At 44.5% G+C, this 23,186-nt stretch overlaps 1 protein-coding gene across 1 annotated transcript in view; it reads right to left on the bottom strand.

Moving 5' to 3' along the window:
• Positions 1-21,591, bottom strand: part of SMT1 (sterol methyltransferase 1) — a 117,074-nt gene extending 95,483 nt beyond the window's left edge. The window contains exons 1-4 of the mRNA XM_086515054.1: positions 21,320-21,591; positions 20,776-20,842; positions 20,571-20,644; positions 20,401-20,485 (exon numbers count right to left, since the gene is read on the bottom strand). Of these exons, the coding sequence (XP_086371180.1) occupies positions 20,401-20,485; positions 20,571-20,644; positions 20,776-20,842; positions 21,320-21,405 (312 nt within the window). The 5' untranslated portion in view covers positions 21,406-21,591. The remainder of the gene's footprint in view (positions 1-20,400; positions 20,486-20,570; positions 20,645-20,775; positions 20,843-21,319) is intronic.
• Positions 21,592-23,186: the final 1,595 nt, after the last annotated feature.

The raw sequence follows: 23,186 nt of genomic DNA on the forward strand, positions 1-23,186 counted from the left end.
ATGCACGACCCAAGCTTACTCCTGAGGAGAGAGCTCGCCTCATCGGGAGGAGAAGTGCTTTGGATGCGGGGAACATGGACATATCTCCGCGAAGTGCCCTAACAAGGCACCAAATGAACAAGATGAAGAAAGGCCAAAAAGTTATAAAGCAGCTGAGAGACGTGGCAGAAAAGGCAGATAAAAAGCAGAACTGGTACCACATGGCATGGGACCTGTACCGAATCAAATGAATGAAAGTACAAACTTTGCCGCTTTTAGGGCAAAATGAAGGATCAGGAAGCTCTTGTGAAGGAGCCAAGGCCAACTTGCGGCTCGATTTGGAATTACGCCCGACAAACTGACTCCACAGGCGAAGGTAGTTCAACTGGCACCCGGACGGGATGTTGCCATTACACCGAGCATTGGCAAACTTCGTTTGCAATGACAAGGGTGTTCAAGGCACACGAGTGACGTTCTACTCAGAATCCCTTGGTACCATAAGAACTACGCCGTGATTGACTATCGGGTTGAGAAAGCGACTTTGACAAATGAAGGACTCAGAGATTGTACTTGATGAACTTCAATTTCTTTACTCATTCTTGTGGGAGAGAACTGAACGATGTATAAAGGTCAAATCTGTTTTGACCTAAACAAAAGAACGCCAAGATTTTTCTCCACACTCATGCCGATTGATTTTAAAGGGCATGAAGATCATCCCATTGATCTGATACCTGGAAGCACGCCACCGAACCGGCCACCTTACCGTGTGAGCCGAGCACAGAATGAAGAGATTATGAACCAAGTGAAAGACCTCTTGGAAAAGGGTCTTGCCCAGCCTAGTACTTCACCGTATTGCTCTCCAGTGCTGTTGGTTTTGAAGAAAGACGGATCTCGGAGAATGTGCATCAATTATAGAGCTCTCAACAAAATCACCATCAAGAACAAATTTCCGATTTCTAGGATCGATGATATACTCGACATGTTACAGGGATCCTCGTTCTTTAGCAGGATTGACCTAAAGAGTGGATATCATTAGATCAGGATCGCACCGGGAGACGTCTAGCTTTTCGGCCGACTTTTGGGTTATTTGAGGTTTTGGTGATGCCTTTTGGCTTAACCAATGCTCCTGCGACATTTAACCGGATCATGCATAGGATTCTTCGAGAATACACGCTATTTGTTGGCACTTCTTGGACGATATCATTGTTTTCTCCAAGAATGAGGCAAAACACAGAGATCATCTGCTTCAGGTCTTTCAGGCATTACGAGATCACAAGTTAGTCATTAATGCAAAGAAAAGTGAATTTTTCCTACCAGAGATACACTTTTTGGGACACATTGTGTCAGCAGCAGGAGTGCAAATGGATCCGGCCAAGATAGAGACTATGCGTGATTGGCCCGATTTGAAGAATGTCCATGAAGCTTCTTGGGATTGTGTTCGATCCATTGAGGTGACTGCCTTTCAGAAATTGAAAGAGAAATTGACTACGGGACCAGTTTTGACTTTGCCGGACTTACAGAAGTCATTTGAAGTGTATTGTGATGCTTGTGGTCATAGTCTGGGTGCGGTCTTAATGCAAGAAGGCCATGTCACTGCTTACGAGAGCCGATTGTTCTCAAGGCTGGAGATGACAGCACAGATTTATGAGAAAGAGCTTTTGGCGGTTATCCATGCTCTTACTCAGTGGCAGCATTACCTACTCGGAGCGGATTTTACTGTCTTTACAGACCATCAGAGTTTGCGCTACTTCTTGTCACAGAAGCAGCTATCGGAAAAGCAGATGCGGTGGGCGAACATCTTGTCACAGTTTCACTTCAAGATTGTCCATGTGGAGGGACAAAAGAATGTGGTGGCAAATGCTTTGTCTCGGAAGCCATTGGTTCTAGCTATTTCCGCGATTCATCATAGGAGCTCGAGAATATGGTCGATGTCACAAAGTGATGACATGGCGGACAGCAGAAACCCTAATTTCTGCCAGACACCCTAAAATTCCTGCAAACCCTAATTTTTGCCAAAAACTTTAATTTCCGGAAATCGCGGAGGTTGAAAAAAAAAATGAAAAGCTTTTTATTTTAAAAGCTTTTGGGGCTCTGCTTTTGGGCATCCCTTGTACCTTTAAATTAGTGGTGAGGGCCTCACTTCTCAGAGCATCTGGACGCAGAGTCTGAGAGTGAAACCCTAACCGCTCTCTTGTACTTTGATGATTGATTAATACAAAAAGAAATACCGAAAGGGGCGCCAGCCTTTGGGGCCAATATCTCTAGGCACGGAACTCCGCCGGGCCAGTGCAAATCTATTGTGATCTTTGAATTGTTTTGAAGTGGTTATTTGGTGCTGTCGCGGTTGATTCTTGACTTGGAGTGTCCAAGTCTGTTACAGTGGTATCAGAGCACGGCCGATTTCTCTTCTACGGGCAATCCGATCCCCGGATTTTTTTTCCGCGGCACCTATGGCTTCAGGCAATGATCAGTCGACTCCCTCTGCATCTGGAGATGCAGGCTGGGATCACAACGAAGATTCTGGCAGAGAGTATGGCCCGCCTCGGCCTACTCAGGCGGAGCAAAGAGAGATGACACGTCGTCAATTGATCGGCGATGCAACGAAGATGATGCTCAATTTTGCCAAGGACCCAAAGATGGCAAAATATGTGACCCAGACCTCTTTGGAAGAGGTACAGATGGAGTGGCAGAGAACCACAACACCACTCCCGAAACCCGCTCTCAAGAAACCTTCTGCCTCCAAGAAAATATACAGAGAAGGAACTGGAGAACGTGGTTGATGCACGGATTGCTCAGCTTTTTGACGCGCAAAAGAAAGCCAAAAAGCACGGCAAAAAGCAGAAGAAAAGCACCGACTTTCCAGGTTATTTGGGTCGTCAATCGACTTTTGACAAGGCAAAGAAACAGAAGAAGCGTGTCAAGTTTGAAGGCTTACCCAGTTCTTCTTCTTCTTCTTCTTCTGATAGTTCTTCTAGCTCCTCGGATTCGAGCGAAGAAGACAGAAAAGGTAAAAAGCGAAGCAAGAAACAAAGCTTCGGAAAGGGCAAGAAAAAGGCAAAGAAGGCTACATCTCGCCCAGAGACTGACAGTTCTACTGAGGACTCGTCTACAGACAGCTCAGATTCCGATGACGGAAAGTTTTATGCGAACAAGAAGAATTTTTACAAAGCCAACCAGTATGACTTTCTCGAAGATAAAAGCAAGAAAGTCCGAGAGTTTAAGGAAGGTGGCCACTTGATCAAGTTTGATACTTTTTCAGGATACTCAAATGCTTCGAAGGCTTTGTCCTTTATACAGCAGTTTGACATCGCTTTCGCGCGAGGACGCTATTCAGAGCACTCCAAGATTCGGAGAGCTGCCTCTTACTTTAAGAGGAATGCTCGAACTTGGTGGTCCACGCTTCTCTTAACAAGAGTGTGCCAGTTAAATGGCTGAAATTTAAGAAGCTTTTTATTTCTTCTTGGTTGACGCAAGAATATGAACGAGATGTACGAGCTGCTTGGAACCATCTTCGGATGACCAAGAAAGATACAATCAATGCTTATTGTGAAAGATTCTGGAGCTCTTTTCTACCCGCCTCTTCATTCAAGAAGATCTCGTTCAGAGAACACATTGAGCGGTTTACCTTGGGTCTACCTACAGAGATCCGAGATCACTGCTTGGAAGAGAAGTCAGCTTCTATTCAGGAGTTGATGAGTCATGTGAAGCGGGGCTTTGCCATTCACTCTGGCAGTCTGACTTACCCCACAGATGAGGCCATGACGCAACGAGCCGAACAGACTTCTGGGAATGAAAGTACAAAGAAAAAGAGGAACCCAGAGAAAAATGATGCACGACCCAAGTTTACTCCTGAGGAGAGAGCTCGCTTCATCAGAGAGGGGAAGTGCTTAGGACGCGAGGAACATGGACATATCTCCGCGAAGTGCCCTAAAAAGGCACAGAAAGAACAAAATGATACAGACGACGAGAGGCCTGAGAGTTCAAGAGCAGCTGAGGAATGTGGCAGAAAAGGCAGATAGAAAAGCAGAATTGGTACCACATGGCATGGGACCTGCACCGAATCTAATGAATGAAAGTACAAACTTTGCCGCTTTTGGGGCAAAGTGAAGGATCAGGAAGCTCTTTTGAAGGAGCCAAGGCCAACTTCTTTTCACTTGGAGTTGGCGGCTTGATTTGGAATTACGCCCGACAAACTGACGCCACAGGCGGAGGTAGTTCGACTGGCACACGGATGGGATTTGCCATTACACCGAGCATTGGCAAACTTCGTTTGCAATGACAGGGGTGTTCAGGGCACGCGAGTGACGTTCTACTCAGAATCCCTTGGTACCACAAGAACTACGCCGTGGTTGACTACCGGGCCGAGAATACGACTTTGATAAATGAAGGGCTTAGAGATTGTACTTGATGAACTTCAGTTTCTTACTCGTTCTTTTGGGAACTGAACGCTGGATAAAGGTTGAATATGTTTTGACCTGATCAAAAGAACGCCAAGATTTTTCTCCACACTCATGCCGATTGCTTTTCAGAGGGCCTAAAGATCAAACCATTGATCTGATACCTGAAAGCACGCCACCGAATCGGCCACCTTACCGTGTGAGCCGAGTACAAAATGAAAAGATTATGAACCCAGTGAAAGACCTCTTGGAAAAGGGTCTTGTCCAGCCTAGTACTTCACCGTATTGCTCTCCAGTGTTGTTGGTTTTGAAGAAAGACAGATCTTGGAGAATGTGCATCGATTATAGAGCTCTCAACAAAATCACCATCAAGAACAGATTTCTGATTCCTAGGATCGATGATATACTCGACAGGTTACAGGGATCCTCGTGCTTTAGCAGGATTGACTTGAAGAGTGGATGATATCATCAGATCAGGACAGCACCGAGAGACGTCTACAAGACAGCTTTTCGGACGACTTTTGGATTATTTGAGTTTTTGGTGATGCCTTTTGGCTTAACCAATGCTCCTGCGACATTTAACCGGATGATGGATAGGATTTTTCGAGAGTACAGGCTATTTGTTGGCACTTTCTTTGACGACATCATTGTTTTCTCCAAGAATGAGGCAGAACACAGAGATCATCTGATTCAAGTCTTTCAGGCATTACGATATCACACGTTAGTGATTAATGCAAAGAAAAGTGATTTTTTTCCTACCAGAGATACACTTTTTGGGACACATTGTGTCAACACAGCAGGAGTGCAAATGGACCCGGCCAACATAGAGACTATCCGTGATTGGCCCGATTTGAGGAATGTCCATGAAGTTAGAAGCTTCTTGGGACTGTGTTCGTACTACAGGCGGTTCATACGAAAGTTTGCAGAGGTTGCTTCCCCTTTGCATACCTTGACACAGAAAGGAGTACCTTTCTCGTGGGGACCCACAGAGGTGACTGCCTTTCGGACATTGAAAGAGAAATTGACTACGGGACCTATTTTGACTTCGCCGGACTTGCAAAAGTCATTTGAAGTATATTGTGATGCTTGTGGTCGTAGTTTGGGTGCGGTCTTGATGCAAGAAGGCCATGTCATAGCTCACGAGAGCCGTTTGTTCTCTAGGCCGGAGATGACAGCACAGATCTATGAGAAAGAGCATTTGGCGGTTATCCATGCTCTTACTCAAAGGCGGCATTACCTACTCGGAGCAGATTTTACAGTCTTTACAGACCATCAGAGTTTGCGCTACTTCTTCTCACAGAGTAGTTTTCGGAAAAGCAGATGCGGTGGGCGAACATCTTGTCACAGTTCCACTTCCAGATTGTCCATGTGCAGGGACAGAAGAATGTGGTGGCAGATGCTTTGTCTCGAAAACCGTTGGTTCAGGCTGCTTCTGCGATACATCATAGGAGCTTCGAGGATATGGTCGATCAGTATGCCACAGATACAGATTTTGCAAATATTTTCATACGGATACGGGATGGGGAGACGGTAGCTGGATACTCCCTCGGGAAGGCTACTTGATGAAAAAGACTATGTTGTGCGTTACACAACCGTTGAGGGATAAAGTTATGACTGAATGCCACTGTCCACCTTTTACGGGTCACCGCGGCATTGCTACCACCATGAAGGGGTAGAGAGATACTTCTTTGGGCCGAGACTCAAAAAGGATGTGGAAGAGTTTGTGCACAGTTGCTTGGTATGCCCGAAGGTCAAGTTTGACACGCATAAGGCACAGGGATTGTTACAGCCTTTACCCATACCCACCCACCCCTGGGAAAGTATTGCAATGGATTTCATTATTGATCTCCCCAGAACACAGAATGATCACGATGATTTTCCGATTACATGGCACGTATGAGACGATTGTCTCCAACAGAGACCCCAGATTTATGAGTTTGTGTTGGAAGGCAATTTGACAGAACATTGGCACGCAGTTGCAGTTCTCGTCATCGTTCCACTTGCAGACTGACGGGCAATCTGAGATTGCCAATTCAGTGATTTTAGATTTATTGAAGTCTTGTATCTCGGATCAGAAGACTCAATGGGAAAAGAACTTACCTTTGGTGGAATTTGCCTATAGTAACACGATACACTCTTCGACGGGGAAGACGCCATGTGAGATTGTTGAAAGTGATGCGAAGGTTCCATCCTTCCTGAGCACGAAAGATTAGATATTTGAAGCGGATGAGTATTCGTGAGATTTGGATACGGCTTTTCCCAAGGTTCGCGAGACTTTGCAGGAGTCTCAAGAACGATAGAAAAAAGCAGCGGATCGCCATCATCACGACTTGAAACTGAAGGAGGATGATTGGGAGCTCTTACTTTTGAGAAGGCACGCCTACGAAAGAAAAAGGGAAAGGAGAGGCTTTTTCCAAAGCTTAGTATGGGATGCTACGGACCTTTCCAGATTACTGAAAAGATAAATGATGTCTCCTTCCGATTGAAACTGCCACATACTTGGAGGATTCACAATGCATTGCATGTGAGTCTCTTGAACCCTGTTAAGGGTGATGTGCTTGATGAGCAACCCGAAGTGGAAGAAAACGAGGAGATCCTTGTTCCTGAACAGATTTTGGCACATAATGATACGAAGAAAGGTAAAGTCCGAAGGCGATTCTTGGTTAAGTTCAAGAACTTTCCTGCATTTGATGCGAAGTGGATGGAGGAGGAGGACCTAGCAGATACTCCTCGGATTGTGACACTTTACCTCGATGTTTTGGTTTAGCATAGTCTACTCCAAACGGAACCCAGAAACTCAGCTTGGCCGGAGATCTGGTGCAGTGGGATGCACAAGAGGGGAGTCACTCCGCTCCCTTGTCAACAGATGCCTCGATTTTGATACTAAAGTCACTGATGTCTCTTTGAGCTTCAGGGATACTGAGAGCTGACAGTATTCTGCTGGATGACTTTATGAAATGGAATTCCTGATAATGATACTGATTTGTTCTTGACTTCTTGTGAGTGGAGGAACTGATAGCCGAAATGACTGCAGCATTTTGGTCTGATTGATCTCGAATAGACATGGTTGCAATAGGGGTTAGTCAATTGGACATCGATGAGGTCCCGATTGGACCTAGATGTGATTGCTAGCTACATTGCCGATAAATCATGGTCTAAGATCCGAATGAATGTTGAATGTCATGTGATGTCCTGTGATGTCTAGTGATGTCCTGTGATGTGACTGTCGATTTTGTACATGTGCTAGATGTGTGTTCCTAGTACGTAGGTACTAACAGTCAGTGTCTGCTAAGACGGTTTATGGCTTTTGTCGGTTTTGCAGGTGTAATCGCGGTCGATTACAATGCTTTCAAGAGGGGGGTATGTCACAAAGTGATGACGTGGCGAACAACATAAACCCTAAAATTCTTGCAGACCCTAATTTTTGCCAAAAACCCTAATTTTCGAAAATCGCGGAGGTTGAAAAAAAAAATTTGAAAATAATGAGCGACGCGAATTTTGCTTTTTTTTATTAAAAAAAAGAGAAAAAGACTCTCTAAGAGAGAGAGAGAACTGATGCTTTTTATTTTAAAAGCTTTTGGGGCTCTGCTTTTGGGCATCCCTTACACCTTTAAATTAGTCGTGAGGGCCTCACTTCTCAGAGCATCTGGACACAGAGTCTGAGAGTCAAACCCTAACCGCTCTCTTGTACTTTGATGATTGATTAATACAAAAAGAAATACCGAAAGGGGCGCCAGCCTTTGGGGCCAATATCTCTAGGCACGGAACTCCGTCGGGCCAGTGCAAATCTATTGTGATCTGTGAATTGTTTTGAAGTGGTTATTTGGTGTTGTCGCGGTTGATTCTTGACTTGGAGTGTCCAAGTCTGTTACAGTCGACCAGTATGCCACAGGCACAGATTTTGCAGACATTTTCACACGGATACGGGATGGGGAGAGAGTAGCAAGATACTCCATTCGGGAAGGCTACTTGATGAGAAAAACCATGTTGTGCGTTACACAGCCGTTGAGCAAAAAGGTTATGACTGAATGCAACTGTCCACCTTTTACAGGTCACCGTGGCATTGCTACCACCATGAAAGGGGTAGAGAGATACTTCTTTTGGCCGAGACTCAAAAAGGATGTGAAAGAGTTTGTGCGCAGTTGCTTAGTATGCGAGAAGGTCAAGTTTGAGAGACATAAGGCACAAGGATTGTTACAGCCTTTACCCATACCCACCCGCCCCTGGAAAAGTATTGCAATGGATTTCATTTTTGCTCTCCCGAGAACACAGAGTGGTCACGATGGTATCTGGACTGTTATGAACAGATTTAGCAAACAGGCTCATTTCATTCCAGTGAAGAAAACAGTCAAGCCGGATCACTTAGCGAGACTGTTTGTGGCCCAGATCTTCAGATTACATAGCATGCCTGAGACGATTATCTCCGACAGAGACCCCAGATTTACGAGTTTGTTTTGAAAGGCAATTTGAGAGAACATTAGCACGCGGTTGCAGTTCTCGTCATCGTTCCACCCGCAGACTGATGGGCAATCTGAGATTGCAAATTCAGTGGTTCTAGATTTATGGAAGTCTTATATCTCATATCAGAAGACTCAATGGGAAAAGTATCTACCTTTGGTTGAATTTTCCTACAATAACACGATACACTCTTCGACGAGGAAGGCGCCATTTGAGATTGTTGAAGATGCTGCGAAGGTTCCACCCTTCCTGAGCACGAAAGATAAGATTTTTGAAGCGGATGAATATATGCAAGACTTAGATACCGCTTTTGCCAAGGTTCGCGAGACTTTGCAAAAGTCTCAAGAACGACAGAAAAAGGCAACGGATCGCCATCATCGCGACTTGAAATTGAAGGAGGATGATTGGGTGCTCTTACCTTTTGAGAAGGCAGGCCTGAGAAAGGAAAAGGGAAAGGAGAGGCTTTTTCCAAAGCTTAGTATGTGATACTACCGACCTTTCCAGATCATTGAAAAGATAAATGATGTCTCCTTCCGATTGAAACTGCCAGATACTTGGAGGATTCACAATGCATTTTATGTGTCTCTTGAAACCTTTTAAGGGTGATGTGCCTGATGATGGGGAGCCTGATGAGCAACCCGAAGTGGAAGAAAACGAGGAGATCCTTGTTCTTGAACAGATTTTGGCACATAAGGATACGAAGAAAGGTAAGTCCAAAGGCGGTTCTTAGTTAAGTTCAAGAACTATCCTGCATTTGATGCCAAGTGGATGGAGGAGGAGGACCTAGATACTCCTCAGATGTGAAACTTTACCTCGATGCTTTTGGTTTAGCATAGTCTTCTCCAAATGGAACCCAGAATTCAGCTTGGCCGGATATCTGGTGCAGTGGGATGCACAAAAGGGAAGTCACTCAGCTCCTTTGTCAACAGATGCCTCGATTTTGATACTAAAGTCATTGATGTCTCTTTGAGCTTCAGGGATATTGAGAGCTGACAGTATTCTGCTGGATGACTTCATGAAATGGAATTCCTGATTATGATACCGATTTGTTCTTGACTTCTTTTAAGTGCAGGAACTGATCGACGAAATGACTGCAGCATTTTGGTCTGATTGATCTCCAATAGACATGGTTGCAATAGGGGTTAGTCAATCAAACATCGGTGAGGTCCTGATTGAATCTAGATGCGATTGCTAGCTACATTGCCGATAAATCATGGTCTAAGATTCGAATGAATGTTGAATGTCATGTGATGTCGAGTGATGTCCTGTGATGTCTTGTGATGTGACTGTCGATTTAGTACATGTGCTAGATGTGTGTTCCTAGTACGTAGGTACTAACAGTCAGTGTCTGCTAAGACGGTTTCAGGCGTAAGTGAGGGCGATTACAAGCTTTCAAGAGGGGAATATGTCACAAAGTGATGACGTGGCTACCGAGAGCAAAAACCCTAATTTTTGCCAAACCTGCAAACCCTAATTTCTGCCAAAAACCCTAATCTGCAAAAACCCTAATTTTTGGAAACCCTAACCCTAACTGCTGGCGATTGAAATGCCACGTGGCAAGCAGCACGGATTTCTAGATTTTACGGGGCTGATTTGCAGCTTTTTGAGCGAACACAATATTGTTGCTTTTTCTCTACGCTTTGGCAAGGGGGGAGAGAGAGAGAGAGAGAGAGAGAGAGAGAGAGAGAGAGAGAGAGAGATTACTTGCTTTATTTTATGAAAACTCTCTTGTGAGAGAGAGAGAGAGAGAGAGAGAGAGAGAGAATTTTTAGCTTTTGATTTGGAAGCTTTTGGGGCTCTGCTTTTTGGGCATCCCTTGTAAACTTTAAATAAGCGGTGAAGGCTCACTCTGCAGGGCATCTGGATGAAGAGTCTGAGAGCGAAACCCTAACCGCTCTCTTGTATTTTGACATTGATTTAATACATAAAGAAATACCGAAAGGGGCGCCAATCTTTGGGGCCAATATCTCTAGGCACGGAACTCCGCCGGGCCAGTGCAAATCTATTGTGATCTGTGAATTGTTTTGAAGTGGTTATTTGGTGTTGTCGTGATTGATTCTTGACTTGGAGTGTCCAAGTCTGTTACAGACTCCTCTGTAGAACTATCAGAAACTAGTCGGAATTTGATCTTCTTTGCCTTTTTCTTGTTCTTTCCAAAGCTTTGTTTCTTGCTTCGCTTCTTGCCCTTTCTGTCCTCCTCGCTCGAGTTAGAAGAGGAAGAACTAGAAGAACTGTCAGAAGAAGAGGAAGAAGAACTGGGTAGTCCTTCAAAACGCACATGCTTCTTATGATTTAGTGCAAATGCAAAAGAAGATTGACAACCCAAGTAGCCGGGGTAGTCAGTCCCCTTCTTGCGCTTCTTCAATTGCTTCGTTGATGGCTTCTTCGTGTCCAAAAGTTGATTGATTTGGGTCTGGACCACATCATGGAGTTCTTCTTCAATGAAGATCCTCGGAGTAGGAGGTTTCTTGATTGCCGGTTTGATTGGTGGCTCGATGGCTTTTTGCCACTGGGTATGCACTTTAGCCATCGACTGCTGGGTCAAAAATTTTGCACACTAGGGATCCTTGGCAAACTGAAGCATCTGCTTTGCGCACTCGTCAACCTGCTGTCGACACTCCATCTCCATGAGTTCATATTGTGTGAGCCGAGGGCGCCCCTTTCAATATTTCTTTATATTACTTGTACTCAATACAATGCCGGTACTCGCGCTTTGCACCTTCTCACTGAAGCGTGCCAGAGAATGAGCCCTCTGCACTTATTTAAAGACCCTTGGCCATATAAAGCAGTTACAGTGAAAAGCTTCAAAACTCAAAAGCAATTGGTTCAAAAAGCTGCCAGTGTGATTTACAGACATCCATACAATTGCCACGTCATCAGTCAATGCAAAATGCGAAAATCTGTACACTCTTACCACGTCATCATGTCAACGCAGAATCCGGGTTTTCCGTACAGTTCTACCACGTCATTAACTCTCTCCGCAAAGTGGATCTTGCTTTATTTTATATCCTTTGCGTCACTTGGGTCCCATCGGACGGGGTCCCATAAGTTGGTGGGAACTTCAACTTCTTCTGCTTCTTAGGGTTTAGGCCCCTTAGCTGGGACTTGCAAGTTGGCTCGGGTCTTCACTGGCTTGACACGTAGCAATTTGTGACAGCTCTCCGAACCATTTTTCTCAATCGAGAGAAGGCGATCGTGGAGCAAGCAACACTCAATATTCAACGGCTTTAAGAAAAACATGGCGTTTCCCTCATTGCCGACAGGTGGAGCGATACAAGAAAGAGATCTATCCAAGGCCTCGTCGCATACTCGAGTGGAGAGATGTACTTTGTTGCACTCTCATCATTCCACCGAGAGTGGCAAGTCCATCGATGTCCTCACTTCATAGTGGACAGCGGCCATAGAAACGATCGATGAGCAACATGTGATGGCACAGATGGGCAAGCATCAAATAAAGCAACGGCAGCCATTATAAGGGCCACTATCCACATGTGACAGTGCACACTTTTGCATGGCACACTGATTGAACAACCTTCTAAAAGACATCGACAAGCTAGAATTGTCACAAAGTGATGACGTGGCGAAAAGCAAAAACCCTAATTTCTGCCAAAAACCCTAAAATTCCTGCAAACCCTAATTTCCGGAAATCGCGGAGGCTATTAAAAATGAAAATGATGAGCGACGCAAATTTTGCTTTTTCTCTACAATATGAGAAAGAGAGAGAATGCTTTTGTTTCAAGTTTTGACTCTCTATGACAGAGAGAGAGAGAGAGAGAGAGAGAGAGAGAGAGAGAGAGAGCAATTGTTTTTGATTTGAAGCTTTTGGGGCTCTGCTTTTGGGCATCCCTTGTAACCTTTAAATTAGTGGTGAGGGCCTCACTTCTCAAGGCATCTGGACGCAGAGTCTGAGAGTGAAACCCTAGCCACTCTCTTGTACTTTGATTTGATTAATATAAAAAGAAATACCGAAAGGGGCGCCAGTCTTTGGGGCCAATATCTCTAAGCACGGAACTCCGTCGGGCCAGTGTAAATCTATTGTGATCTGTGACTTGTTTTGAAGTGGTTATTTGGTGCTGTCGCGGTTGATTCTTCACTTGGAGTGTCCAAGTCACAACTTCATTTGGTGCGAGTACCTCAAGAGGTCGGGCAGCAGAGTGCTTCTAAAGTACTCAAACACCTGCTTCGCATTCAACTTTCTCCTTGTGAACAAGTTGTCTGAATATCAAAATGCGGTCCGACAGGTCTTCATCACTGATGAGTTTACCACCTCCCCTTATGCAAAGACAATTGCAGGGATTCTATGCAAGGAGAAGGAAGAGGATCTTGAGTTCTGGAAGGAGCTCAAGCGTCTAGACGCACAGGTAAAACCGGTGGTTCATTTGCTTCGGGTTATGGATGGCATGGACCCTTGCATAGGCAAGGTTTATGAGGCAATGGACTGCATGATCAAGCAGCTTGCACAGCTTGAGCTGAATGCAGAGCGATATGAGCTTTGCGGCTCGAGGTGGAATTCATATGCCTCCAAATGCCTCTTCTTTACAGGAGGCAACATACATGGTGGATCCAGAGTTCCAAGGTGCAAGACAAGAGACAGACAAAGAAGTCATGAACCAATTTACGGAGATCTTAAACAAGATGGTTCTAAACAGAGATGGGTGACGCATTGTCAGAGATTAGTTGAGATAGTACGGAGAGATGCAGGGTCATTTGGCAGTTGAGATGCTCAGATTGATCGCACGAAGATAGGTCCAGTGCTACGGTGGGAGGACTATGGCTATGATGGCCCTGAGCTTCAAAGATTGACGATCCGCATTCTCAGCCACTCAGTTAGTACTTCATGCTTGGAGCAATTGTGGAGTACCTTTAGCCATATTGCTTCCAAGAAGAGAAATCGGCTTGGAGTAGAGAAGGAAAATGATCTTGTTTTTGTCAACGCAAATTTGAAAATGCTTTGCAAGAGTACAAGTAAACAGACAGATCCTTTTACACAGTGGGCGATGGAGCAAGAGGCTCCTCAAACAGGTAGAGATACAGAGGCACCGACTGTTAGGTGCAGCCGAATGAATGCTTGCGCTTTGCTCAAGATGAGTGCTCCGAACTGTGCTCAAGGTTCCTTTTGTTCTTATGGAAGGTAGAGCCTTCCGTTCTTAATGAGAGAATGCTATGAACACAAACAAAGTGAATAGACACTGTGCGTGAAAATGTATGAGACTGAGAGATAGAGAGAGAAGAGAATACGACACAAGAGACGTAAAACCCTCCTCCGAAGGCCCCACTCTCTATGGCGAGAGCGGTCTACTTATGATTGCACAAATGTCTACAATGTTTGGACTTGCCGATGATGTCGACGACGATGAGGACGACGACGAGATGGGTTGAAATCTGAAAACGCTAAGGGCTGAAATCTGCAAATCTTGTATCTGTTGAATTCTGCCTCTATGTCGATGACGATGTCGATGGCGACGATGCGACGACGACATGCTGAAAACGCAGATGCTGACTGAAATCTGCGTTTTCTAGGCTGAAACTGCAAACTTCGATGGATCTGACCGTGCGACGAGGATCTGCTGCGGGAAGGTGAGATCTGCGAGGTTCGAGACTTGATCTGCGAGTGCTAAAGACTGAAAACTGAAAACGCTGGTGGTTCTTGATGTTCCGTCGCGATGATCTGCAAAAACGCTGAGGTTGGGTTGCAAACCAAAAACACTAGGGCTGAAATTTGTCCTGTTGTCGCCGGTGGTTCTGCAAACGCAAAACGCTAGGCTGACCTGCTGTGTCGTGTTGACGTCAAGGCTGATCTACTGTGCACAAATCACCAAGGCTGATCTGATGCAAAAACGCTAGGTCTTCTGTGGAGAAAACGCAAGAGTAGTCGCGGAGGTTGGTCTTGCTGAGAAGTTGTCTGTTGAGCAAGGTGCTCCTACTGCCTCTTTTGCCAGAAAGTGCTAGCTCTAATTTGCTTATATACAAACTCGGCAAAATTGCCCTACCTACTTTCCAACAAAAGTCACTTAAAAATAATAAGTGAAAAATACCAAAAATAGGTAAAATAGGCTAAATGCACTGGAAAATTCCCCTGATGGAATCTGATGGATTCTTATGGGAATACTGATGATCATGTTGTGTGCAACCAGAGGATATGCATCTACACTAAGTGACTGGGCATGCACGGTCTACGAATAGACTCACAAAAAGTGCCCGATCACTTCTAATCTAGACTGACTGGACTAACTGAACATGCATAGGGTTGGATGTGTCACGTGACATCCCCTCCTTTTCAAAGTGAGGTATTGGTACCGAACTGTATGGCGTCGAGGGAGATCGTCAATAGCATCCGGAATCGTGGAAGGGACTCTTCGCCAGCCTACTCTGAGGTGTGGGTCGTGCGGTACTTGAACTTCATAAAGGTCTGCAACGCTTGCTTCTTTGGGCCGCGCCAAAAGCAACACAGTCTTCTGTGGCTCCTTTGATGCTTCAACTTCGTCAAGAGTCATGCTTCTTTCTTCTTCAAGAATCTCCATGGCTGAAAATTCCTGAAACCACTTCCAACACAAAAACATGAACATACACATTCCATGTAAAGTGAGTGGAAAAAATCTTGTCTTCACTAAAGATTGTGCATGGAATGTAAATGAACCAATAGACGGAATGCCAAACCGTTCACCACATACACGCAAACAATGAGATCGATTCTTTCTCTTATGATCGAGAGCAATCAACTGTGGCAATTCACAACGGAAATGCCCATGCTTGGTGCTCATACTTTCATGTGCTCTTGCTACAAATGTGTCATGCCAAGGAAGAGACATGGACTGTGACTTCCTTGAATGCATACTTGTCAGCTTTTCATGAAAAATCCACATACATTCGTGCTCATCCATGAGTGAAGCGTGCTCAACGTACAATATGGAAAAGGGATCACATAAAGACGCTGACTAAAATACAGGAAACGATCACGAATGAAACACTCGAACAATGCGTGCGTTTCAATCATGCGAACACATAATACTTCCTGTGATGGTTCTCTGGACCTATGCTCGAGAGCCAAGATTGGTTCTTCGTGACTAACCGAATCTGCAACGAGGTTAGCTTCGCTAGAAAAAGCATCAACTAACACATCATCCTTGTGGACAATCACATCTTCTTCATACAACTCATCATGCTTGTGAGAAATCACATCTTGATCATGCAAATCACCATGCTTGTCTTTATCATCCAAATCATCATGCTGATCATTGTCGATCAAATCATCATGCGTCTTCTTAGTTATCGCAAAATAAGCATTAAATTGATGCAACCAAGAATGAATAACCGTAGCATCCATCTTACCATCATACTTACTGAAAGTCAACTCCTCTGTGACTGGATGGTTGGAATCCGCATCGTGGCTTGCGCCACTTGAGGAACTCCCACGATCTTTGGCGAGTTCGGATTTAGAGGCAAGTACTTGTCGAATCAATTCTTGAGTGCGTAGTTCTCTTTGAGCCTCACGCTCAATCTCCAAAGCCACTCTTTGAGCTTCACGCTCGGCTGCCAAGGCAACCTTTTGAGCTTCACGCTCAGCCTCCAAGGCTGTGCTTCGTGCTACTGCTTCCACCTTTCTTTATTCTTTTCTTTCTTTTCGTTCGTCACGTTCGCGTTCCAAAGCAATGCGAGTCTCTTCTTGTTTGGCCATCATGTTCATGCGATTTGCTTCTTGTTGTGCGGCAATTCTTTCATTTCTTTCGTCGCGCTCGCTGTCCTTAGCTTCCTGTTGTTCTGCTTTGCTTGCTAGTTGTGCCAACGCAACTCGATTCGTTTCTTGTTGTTGTGCCATCATGTCCAACATCGACTTTACCATCGCCTCCATAGAAGTTGGTACAACTCGTGGCGTAGATAGCGAAGGGGGAGGGTCGGAAAAATCTCTTGGTGGGGAGAACTCTTCGTCGCCACTCTCATGCTCATCACCTGTATGTGAAGTATCCATTCCGCTTCGGGTGACAACCATGCACTATGGTCTTTGGTTCTTAAGTTCACGAGGAACTTGGGTTCTTGAGGGTCTTGGGTGCTTGGGTTCTTGAGGGTCTTGAGGTTCTTGAGATTCTTGAGGTTTTCTTTCGCTTGCAAACCGCGTTTGAGAAGGATCTTCTCTTCACCCGAGTTCTACTCCTTCCCGTCGACGCACCCCTTGGCAGCCTTGCGCTCACACCAAGGTTGCTTTTTCCCACCTCACGTTAGATTGGCCGGCCACTAAGTGCACGGTCCGCTCTCAATGAGTGAAAAGAGACACAAGGGGAGGCTGGACAAGCCCTTCTTTCCTAGGATTCCTGTCACTCTTCAAAAACACGATTAAGAATCAACACGCCCAAGCGAACTTGGGTTCGTGCGACCGCAACAAGCAAAAAAAATTCTTGTGATTCTTGTGGTTCTTTCCTTGAGTGATACAGAACACTGCCAAAGCTCTGATACCAATGTTAGGTGCAGCGGAATGAATGTTTGCGCTTTGCTCAAGATGAGTGCTCCGAACTGTGCTCAAGGTTCCTTTTGTTCTGAGGTAGAGCCTTCCGTTCTTAATGAGAGAATGCTATGAACACAAACAAAGTGAATGGACACTGTGCGTGAAAGTGTATGAGACTGAGAGATAGAGAGAGAAGAGAATACGACACCAGAGACGTAAACCCTCCTCCGAAGACCCCACTCTCTATGGCAAGAGCGCTCTACTTATGATTGCACAAATCTCTACAATGCTTGGACTTGCCGACGATGTCGACAACGATGAGAATGACAACGAGACGGGCTGAACGCTACGGGCTGAAATCTGCAAATCTTGTATCTACTGAATTCTGACTTTATGTCGATGACGATGTCGATGGCGACGATGCAACGACGACGCGCTGAAAACGCAGATGCTGAAATCTGCATTTTCCGGGCTGAAACTGCAAACTTCGATAGATCTGACCGTGCGGCGAGGATCTGCTACGGGAAGGTGAGATCTGTGAGGTTCGGGACTTGAACTGTGAGTGCTAAAGGCTGAAAGCTGAAAACACTGGTGGTTCTTGATGTTCCGTCGCGATGATCTGCAAAAACGCTGAGGTTGGGTTGCAAACCAAAAACGCTAGGGCTGAAATTTGTCCTGTTGTTTTGCCGGTGGTTCTGCAAATGCAAAACGCTAGGCTGATCTGCTGTGTCGTGTTGACGCCAGGGCTGATCTGCTGTGCACAAATTGCCAAGGCTGATCTGATGCAAAAACGCTAGGTCTTCTGTGGAGAAAACGCCAGAGTAGTCGCGGGGGTTGGTCTTGCTGAGAAGTTGCCTGTTGAGCAAGGTGCTCCTGCTGCCTCTTCTGCCAGAAAGTGCTAGCTCTAGTTTGCTTATATACAAACTCAGCAAAATTGCCCTACCTACTTTCCAACAAAAGTCACTTAAAAATAATAAGTGAAAAATGCCAAAAATAGGTAAAATAGGCTAAATGCACTGGAAAATTCCCCTGATGGATTCTGATGGGAATACTCATGATCATGTTGTGTGCAACCAGAGGATATGCATCTACACTAAGTGACTGGGCATGCACGGTCTACGAATAGACTCACAAAAAGTGCCCGATCACTTCTAATTTAGACTGACTGGACTGACTGAACATGATGTAGCTTGTCCACGGACACATAAGGTTGGATGTGTCACGTGACATCGACACCAGGTACTTTGTCCATGGCCGAGGTCGAACCGGGCCTAGAGCTCGATGATGAGAAATGGGAGGATGTGCATGTCACAAAGTGCTACGTGGCATGTCCTACCGCCCCACCGTCTGATGAGGTGGCATTGTGACGTGGCAGACAGGCGGACGCTGACGTGGCAGGCAAGCAATACGGAGCCGCAAAACGCACTGACAACTGATTGTACGGATGCCGCAAAACGCGCTGACGTGGCTGACTCTATGGACGCCGCTTTTTTCGCTGACAAAGCTGTACGAAAAACCGCTAGAAGCGCTGGCTGCTTTTTTGACCCTATGCTTTTGAGTTAGAAGCTTTTGAGTTTACATGCTTTTGGGGCTCTCTTTTGGCATCCCTTGGATCAATAAATAAGTCCCAAGGGTCTCACTTCTCAGAGCATCTGGACGCAGAGTCTGAGAGCGAGCACCCGCGGGAGTTGTACTTCGCTCAAAGATTATAATAAAAGAAATACCGAAAGGGATGCATGTTGCGTGTGCTCTCTCTTTTTCAGTTTCAGTTGTTATTGAAGTGCTAAAAGTTTGTTCAGTCTGTTCTTTTCTATTGGCACGCGGTGCATGTCTTGTGACAAGAGCCTCTGAAGATGGCGGCACATAGCTAGTGCCGTACTTTGCTATCCGCTGCACCATAACTTTCCAATACTCCCGACCTATTTCGATTACACATAGAAGAGGTTAGTATCATTATTCATAGTTTAAACTTTTAAACTTTAGAGATCATAGTAGCAGAAACGACAATAACGGAAGAAATGAGAGAGAAGACCGGTGGCTAATAAGTCCGAGGTCGGGACACGAAGATGCTTCAATAAAAATTTCCAAATTTGTGTCCAAGTGCCCTGTCTGCTCTTTGATACGACAGGTATGCTTTGAGAAAAGCACACGCCAATACCACTGTCACAGGACTTGGGCACCGCAGGTCAAGAATCCAACACGACACACGAGAGAATCACTTAAAATACTTCACAACTTTAAAACTTGAGTCGACATGGCCCGACGTAGTTCCGTGCCCAAAGAGATTGGCCCCAAAGACTGGCGTCCCTTTCGGTATTTCTTTTATATTAGTTCTTGATCATAATACAATTCCCGCGGGTCCTCAACTCTCAGACTTTGCGTCCAAATGCTCTGGAGAGTGAAGCCCTTGGGCCCTTTTTATTCTTATAAGGGATGCCAAAAGCAAAGCCCCAAAAGCAGTTAAACTCAAAAGCAACCGGTCTTCAAAAACTGTCAAAAAGCATCAGCGCAAATTGCGAAAATCCATACAACCCTGCCACATCAACAGCCAGCGTGAAAAGCGAAAATCCTTACAATCTGCCACGTCAACCTGCCAACGCTTTTTGCGAGATTCTGTACTGCTGCCAAGTGGCATGCTGTCAATACAACCTGTCAACCGCGTGTGCCTGTGTGTCCGGGTAGTTTTGCCACGTCATCATTTTGTGACAAGCCTATGGACAAGTCATGTTTTTTAATCAATCTTTTCATTGGTTAGATGTATGGCTCGCTTGGTATTTTCTTTGCTCGGAAAAGTTCGCTCATAGTTTGGTAAACCTCAGATCTGCACAAGTTGCCACAAATTGTTGGTACAGTGAGCTGTTGTTGTACCTCATTAGTAGTGTGTTGGAGATATGTAATCACTAGATGGGGGCATTCTAGGCTGCATCTCATGGTTGCAACTCAGATTAAAGCAGATAATCCCTTTTTTTACTTTAAACGAAGCAAGAGTAGGAGACCCTCTTTAAAAGTCACTACGGCCCTTGCAAGCTGACATATTTGAAGGCCTGAATGTTTACTTTGTCAACTTGTCCACGTACCACATAACAAGAGAAGGAAACAAAGTCTTATTGGTAAATAGAGGTTATCTACCTTCATTCCTGATTCTAACTTGAGACGGAGTGCTAGAAAGTGCTCATGTCTCTTTATGCTTTCTTGCAAACTCTCAGTTGTCAACCTGTAAGAAAAGAGTACGAGTTCTTTGTTCCTCCTTTCACCATTATTCTGAACTGCTGAATTGACATCAAAATACTCTGGCCTACCTGTGTGCAAAGTGAAATGACTGACCCCAACCATATTCATAAAAACTGGTTGCAAGGTCGTAATATTTGTTTACCTGCATGGACATGAATTTGAATTATTCTAAAAGTTGTAAACAAAAAACTTAGCGGAACTAATCATGCAACTCCTTATTTAGCCCAATAGCCTGCCACACACGTTAATCCAAGACAAGAAACAAGAACCCACCATATCAGCATATTTTGACTTGCGGGCAGACTCATCTCCACCATAGCAGGTATGATACTCTTCATAACTGCAGGGTTCAAAATGGCCCAAGAACACATAAATAAGGCGATAACTGATTTTAAGGCACTTAGTGACAAATCACAGACCAGCACGGTTGATGAAGGAAAAAACATGTCGGTACTACAGATAGCTAACATCAGCAGGAGAGCTTGAGTGCATTGACATGGAAAGATCAGCCAAGCACACCGAAATAACATCAGAAAACAGATCCCCCCACACAGCCAAGCATGTTGATAAAGAGCAGAAACATGGCAGAAGCCACACTAACATAATTTACATTACAATGCTCCACTCCAAAACACTGAAAAGAATCTCTCTCTCTCTCTCTCTCTCTCTCTCTCTCTCTCTCTCTCTCTCTCTCTCTCTGGGTGGGTGTGCCGCAAGAGAATGTGCTCAACAGAAAATGCACGTTAATACTGCCGTTTCCTAAGAGGCCCGCACAGGTAGAGGCACACACGAGAACGTAAAAAGACGCGAGGCAAACCTCTTGACAGCCGAAGAAACGTCCGATTTGACAATGCGGCCACCAGTGTTGGAGGCAAGTCTCGTGAAGTCGGCAGCGACAGTCATGGTGCGATCCGGGATCTGGACAAGACGGAGGAAGAAAGATCAGAGGGTAGCCTGGCCTCTTGGGGGCGCAAGGGGTTGGACACTTGGGGGGTGGTGGTCGCGCGTGCAGGTTGCGATGCCTGCACTTCGGCAGCCAAGCTGGAGCTTTTGTCCTTTTCGAGCAGCCCTCATGTGCCCCAAAGTTAGTTTACCATGTGACATGACCACCCTTTTTTATACCAACGAGACGAGACCAGACTAGGTTGCATGACATTCTCTCTCTCTCTCTCTCTCTCTCTCTCTTTTCTCAGCAACAGATTTGCAAAGAGCATATTCTTTGCAAACTAGTTAGAGCCGAGTCCCACTGTGTATGAGTGGTGTTAACGAGATTAAATAGATGTTGGTATAAACAAGTAAAAGGGTCACGGTGGTTTTCTAAAATAACAAGAAAATGATAAAATCATTAGGTTGAGTTTATCTAGAATTATATAAGGTAAAGCATTGTTCAAAAATATCTCTTTTATTAAGGGGCTGAGTTTCCTCCTTGCAAAGAAGCAAACCGGAAATAATAGTTGAATTTTTGAATTTGCAAGATTTTTGAACTAAGTTCTCACATACTTCACCATTTTTTCTTCCCTTTAGCATGGTTTGCTCATTTTGTGTGTGTATATGTGTGTGTGTGTGTGTGTGTGAAATAAATAAATATATGTATGTGTGTATGTATGTATATGTATAGAATTTACTAGAATTATGCAAGGTGAAGCTTCACTTCAGCATTCTAAAAGAATAGATTGCAAGTCAAGTCAAGTCGTGTAAGGATGTGAAATGAAAGGTGAAATAGAAAGATTCATTTAATATTTTAAAATGAAAATAACATTGTTAAGGTAAATCTCCATCGCGGCACACTTAAAACAATGAAAGTATGCCTAACCCAACTCAATACTAAGGCGTCTTTTAGAAAGCCAAAAAGTCAAACTCACTTTCCTTTGCTTTAGTGCAGTATAGGGAACATCCTCCTTAGACTTCGTGATGCTCTTAATATTGGCTTTATTTGTGTAACGAATGAAAATTCAACATTTCTTTTCAAGCTCCTAAATTGAAGGAGTGAAATGTGGAAAAGTGAACTAACACTACTTATTGAGGAAGGAAAAAGTAGTGCAGCCCATGGTTTACCCAAAATTACCCAAAGTACAAAAGGTAGTTTGACATATATATAATTGTAAATTCACTAATATCCCTCATACATAGTGGGACGCAGCTCTTACATTCTGACTCTATATTAATAAAATAAATTAGATACTAGATTCCCTCACTTGTCCCCCTTCCTTGTTGCGATGGGGAACAACTTTAACATTGGACAAGAAGGACAAAGATCATTAGAGTATGAGGCTTGATTTAAGGATGGCTAAGAGGCGGAACTCAGATAGAAAGTGATTTGTATGTACCAATCTTTAAAACTTTGCAAAGGAGTAAGAAATCCATACCATCCATTGACATTGGAGATGTCAAAGATTATCATCTACTTCTCCATTTTAACAAGGTAAAGGGTAATTTTGGCATTCTCAAACAATTCAATGTAATGGACCCATTTGAAGCTCTTAAATGAAAGGACTCGTTTACAAACTAAAATATAAAGAAAATTTGTAATTGCTCGATCGATACTCACGTACAAAAATCAAATGTATGCCTAACTCCCTAAGGCTTGTTTAAGACAACGACAAAAAAAAAAAAAAAAAACTTCCATGAGAGATTCATTCGACATTGGAGACCCCATAGTTAGCATCGAAGGTAATAATGTACTT

Source organism: Adiantum capillus-veneris, chromosome 6 (assembly GCF_014529385.1).
Source record: "Adiantum capillus-veneris isolate H3 chromosome 6, ASM1452938v2, whole genome shotgun sequence".
NCBI classification, from domain to species: Eukaryota; Viridiplantae; Streptophyta; class Polypodiopsida; order Polypodiales; family Pteridaceae; genus Adiantum; species Adiantum capillus-veneris.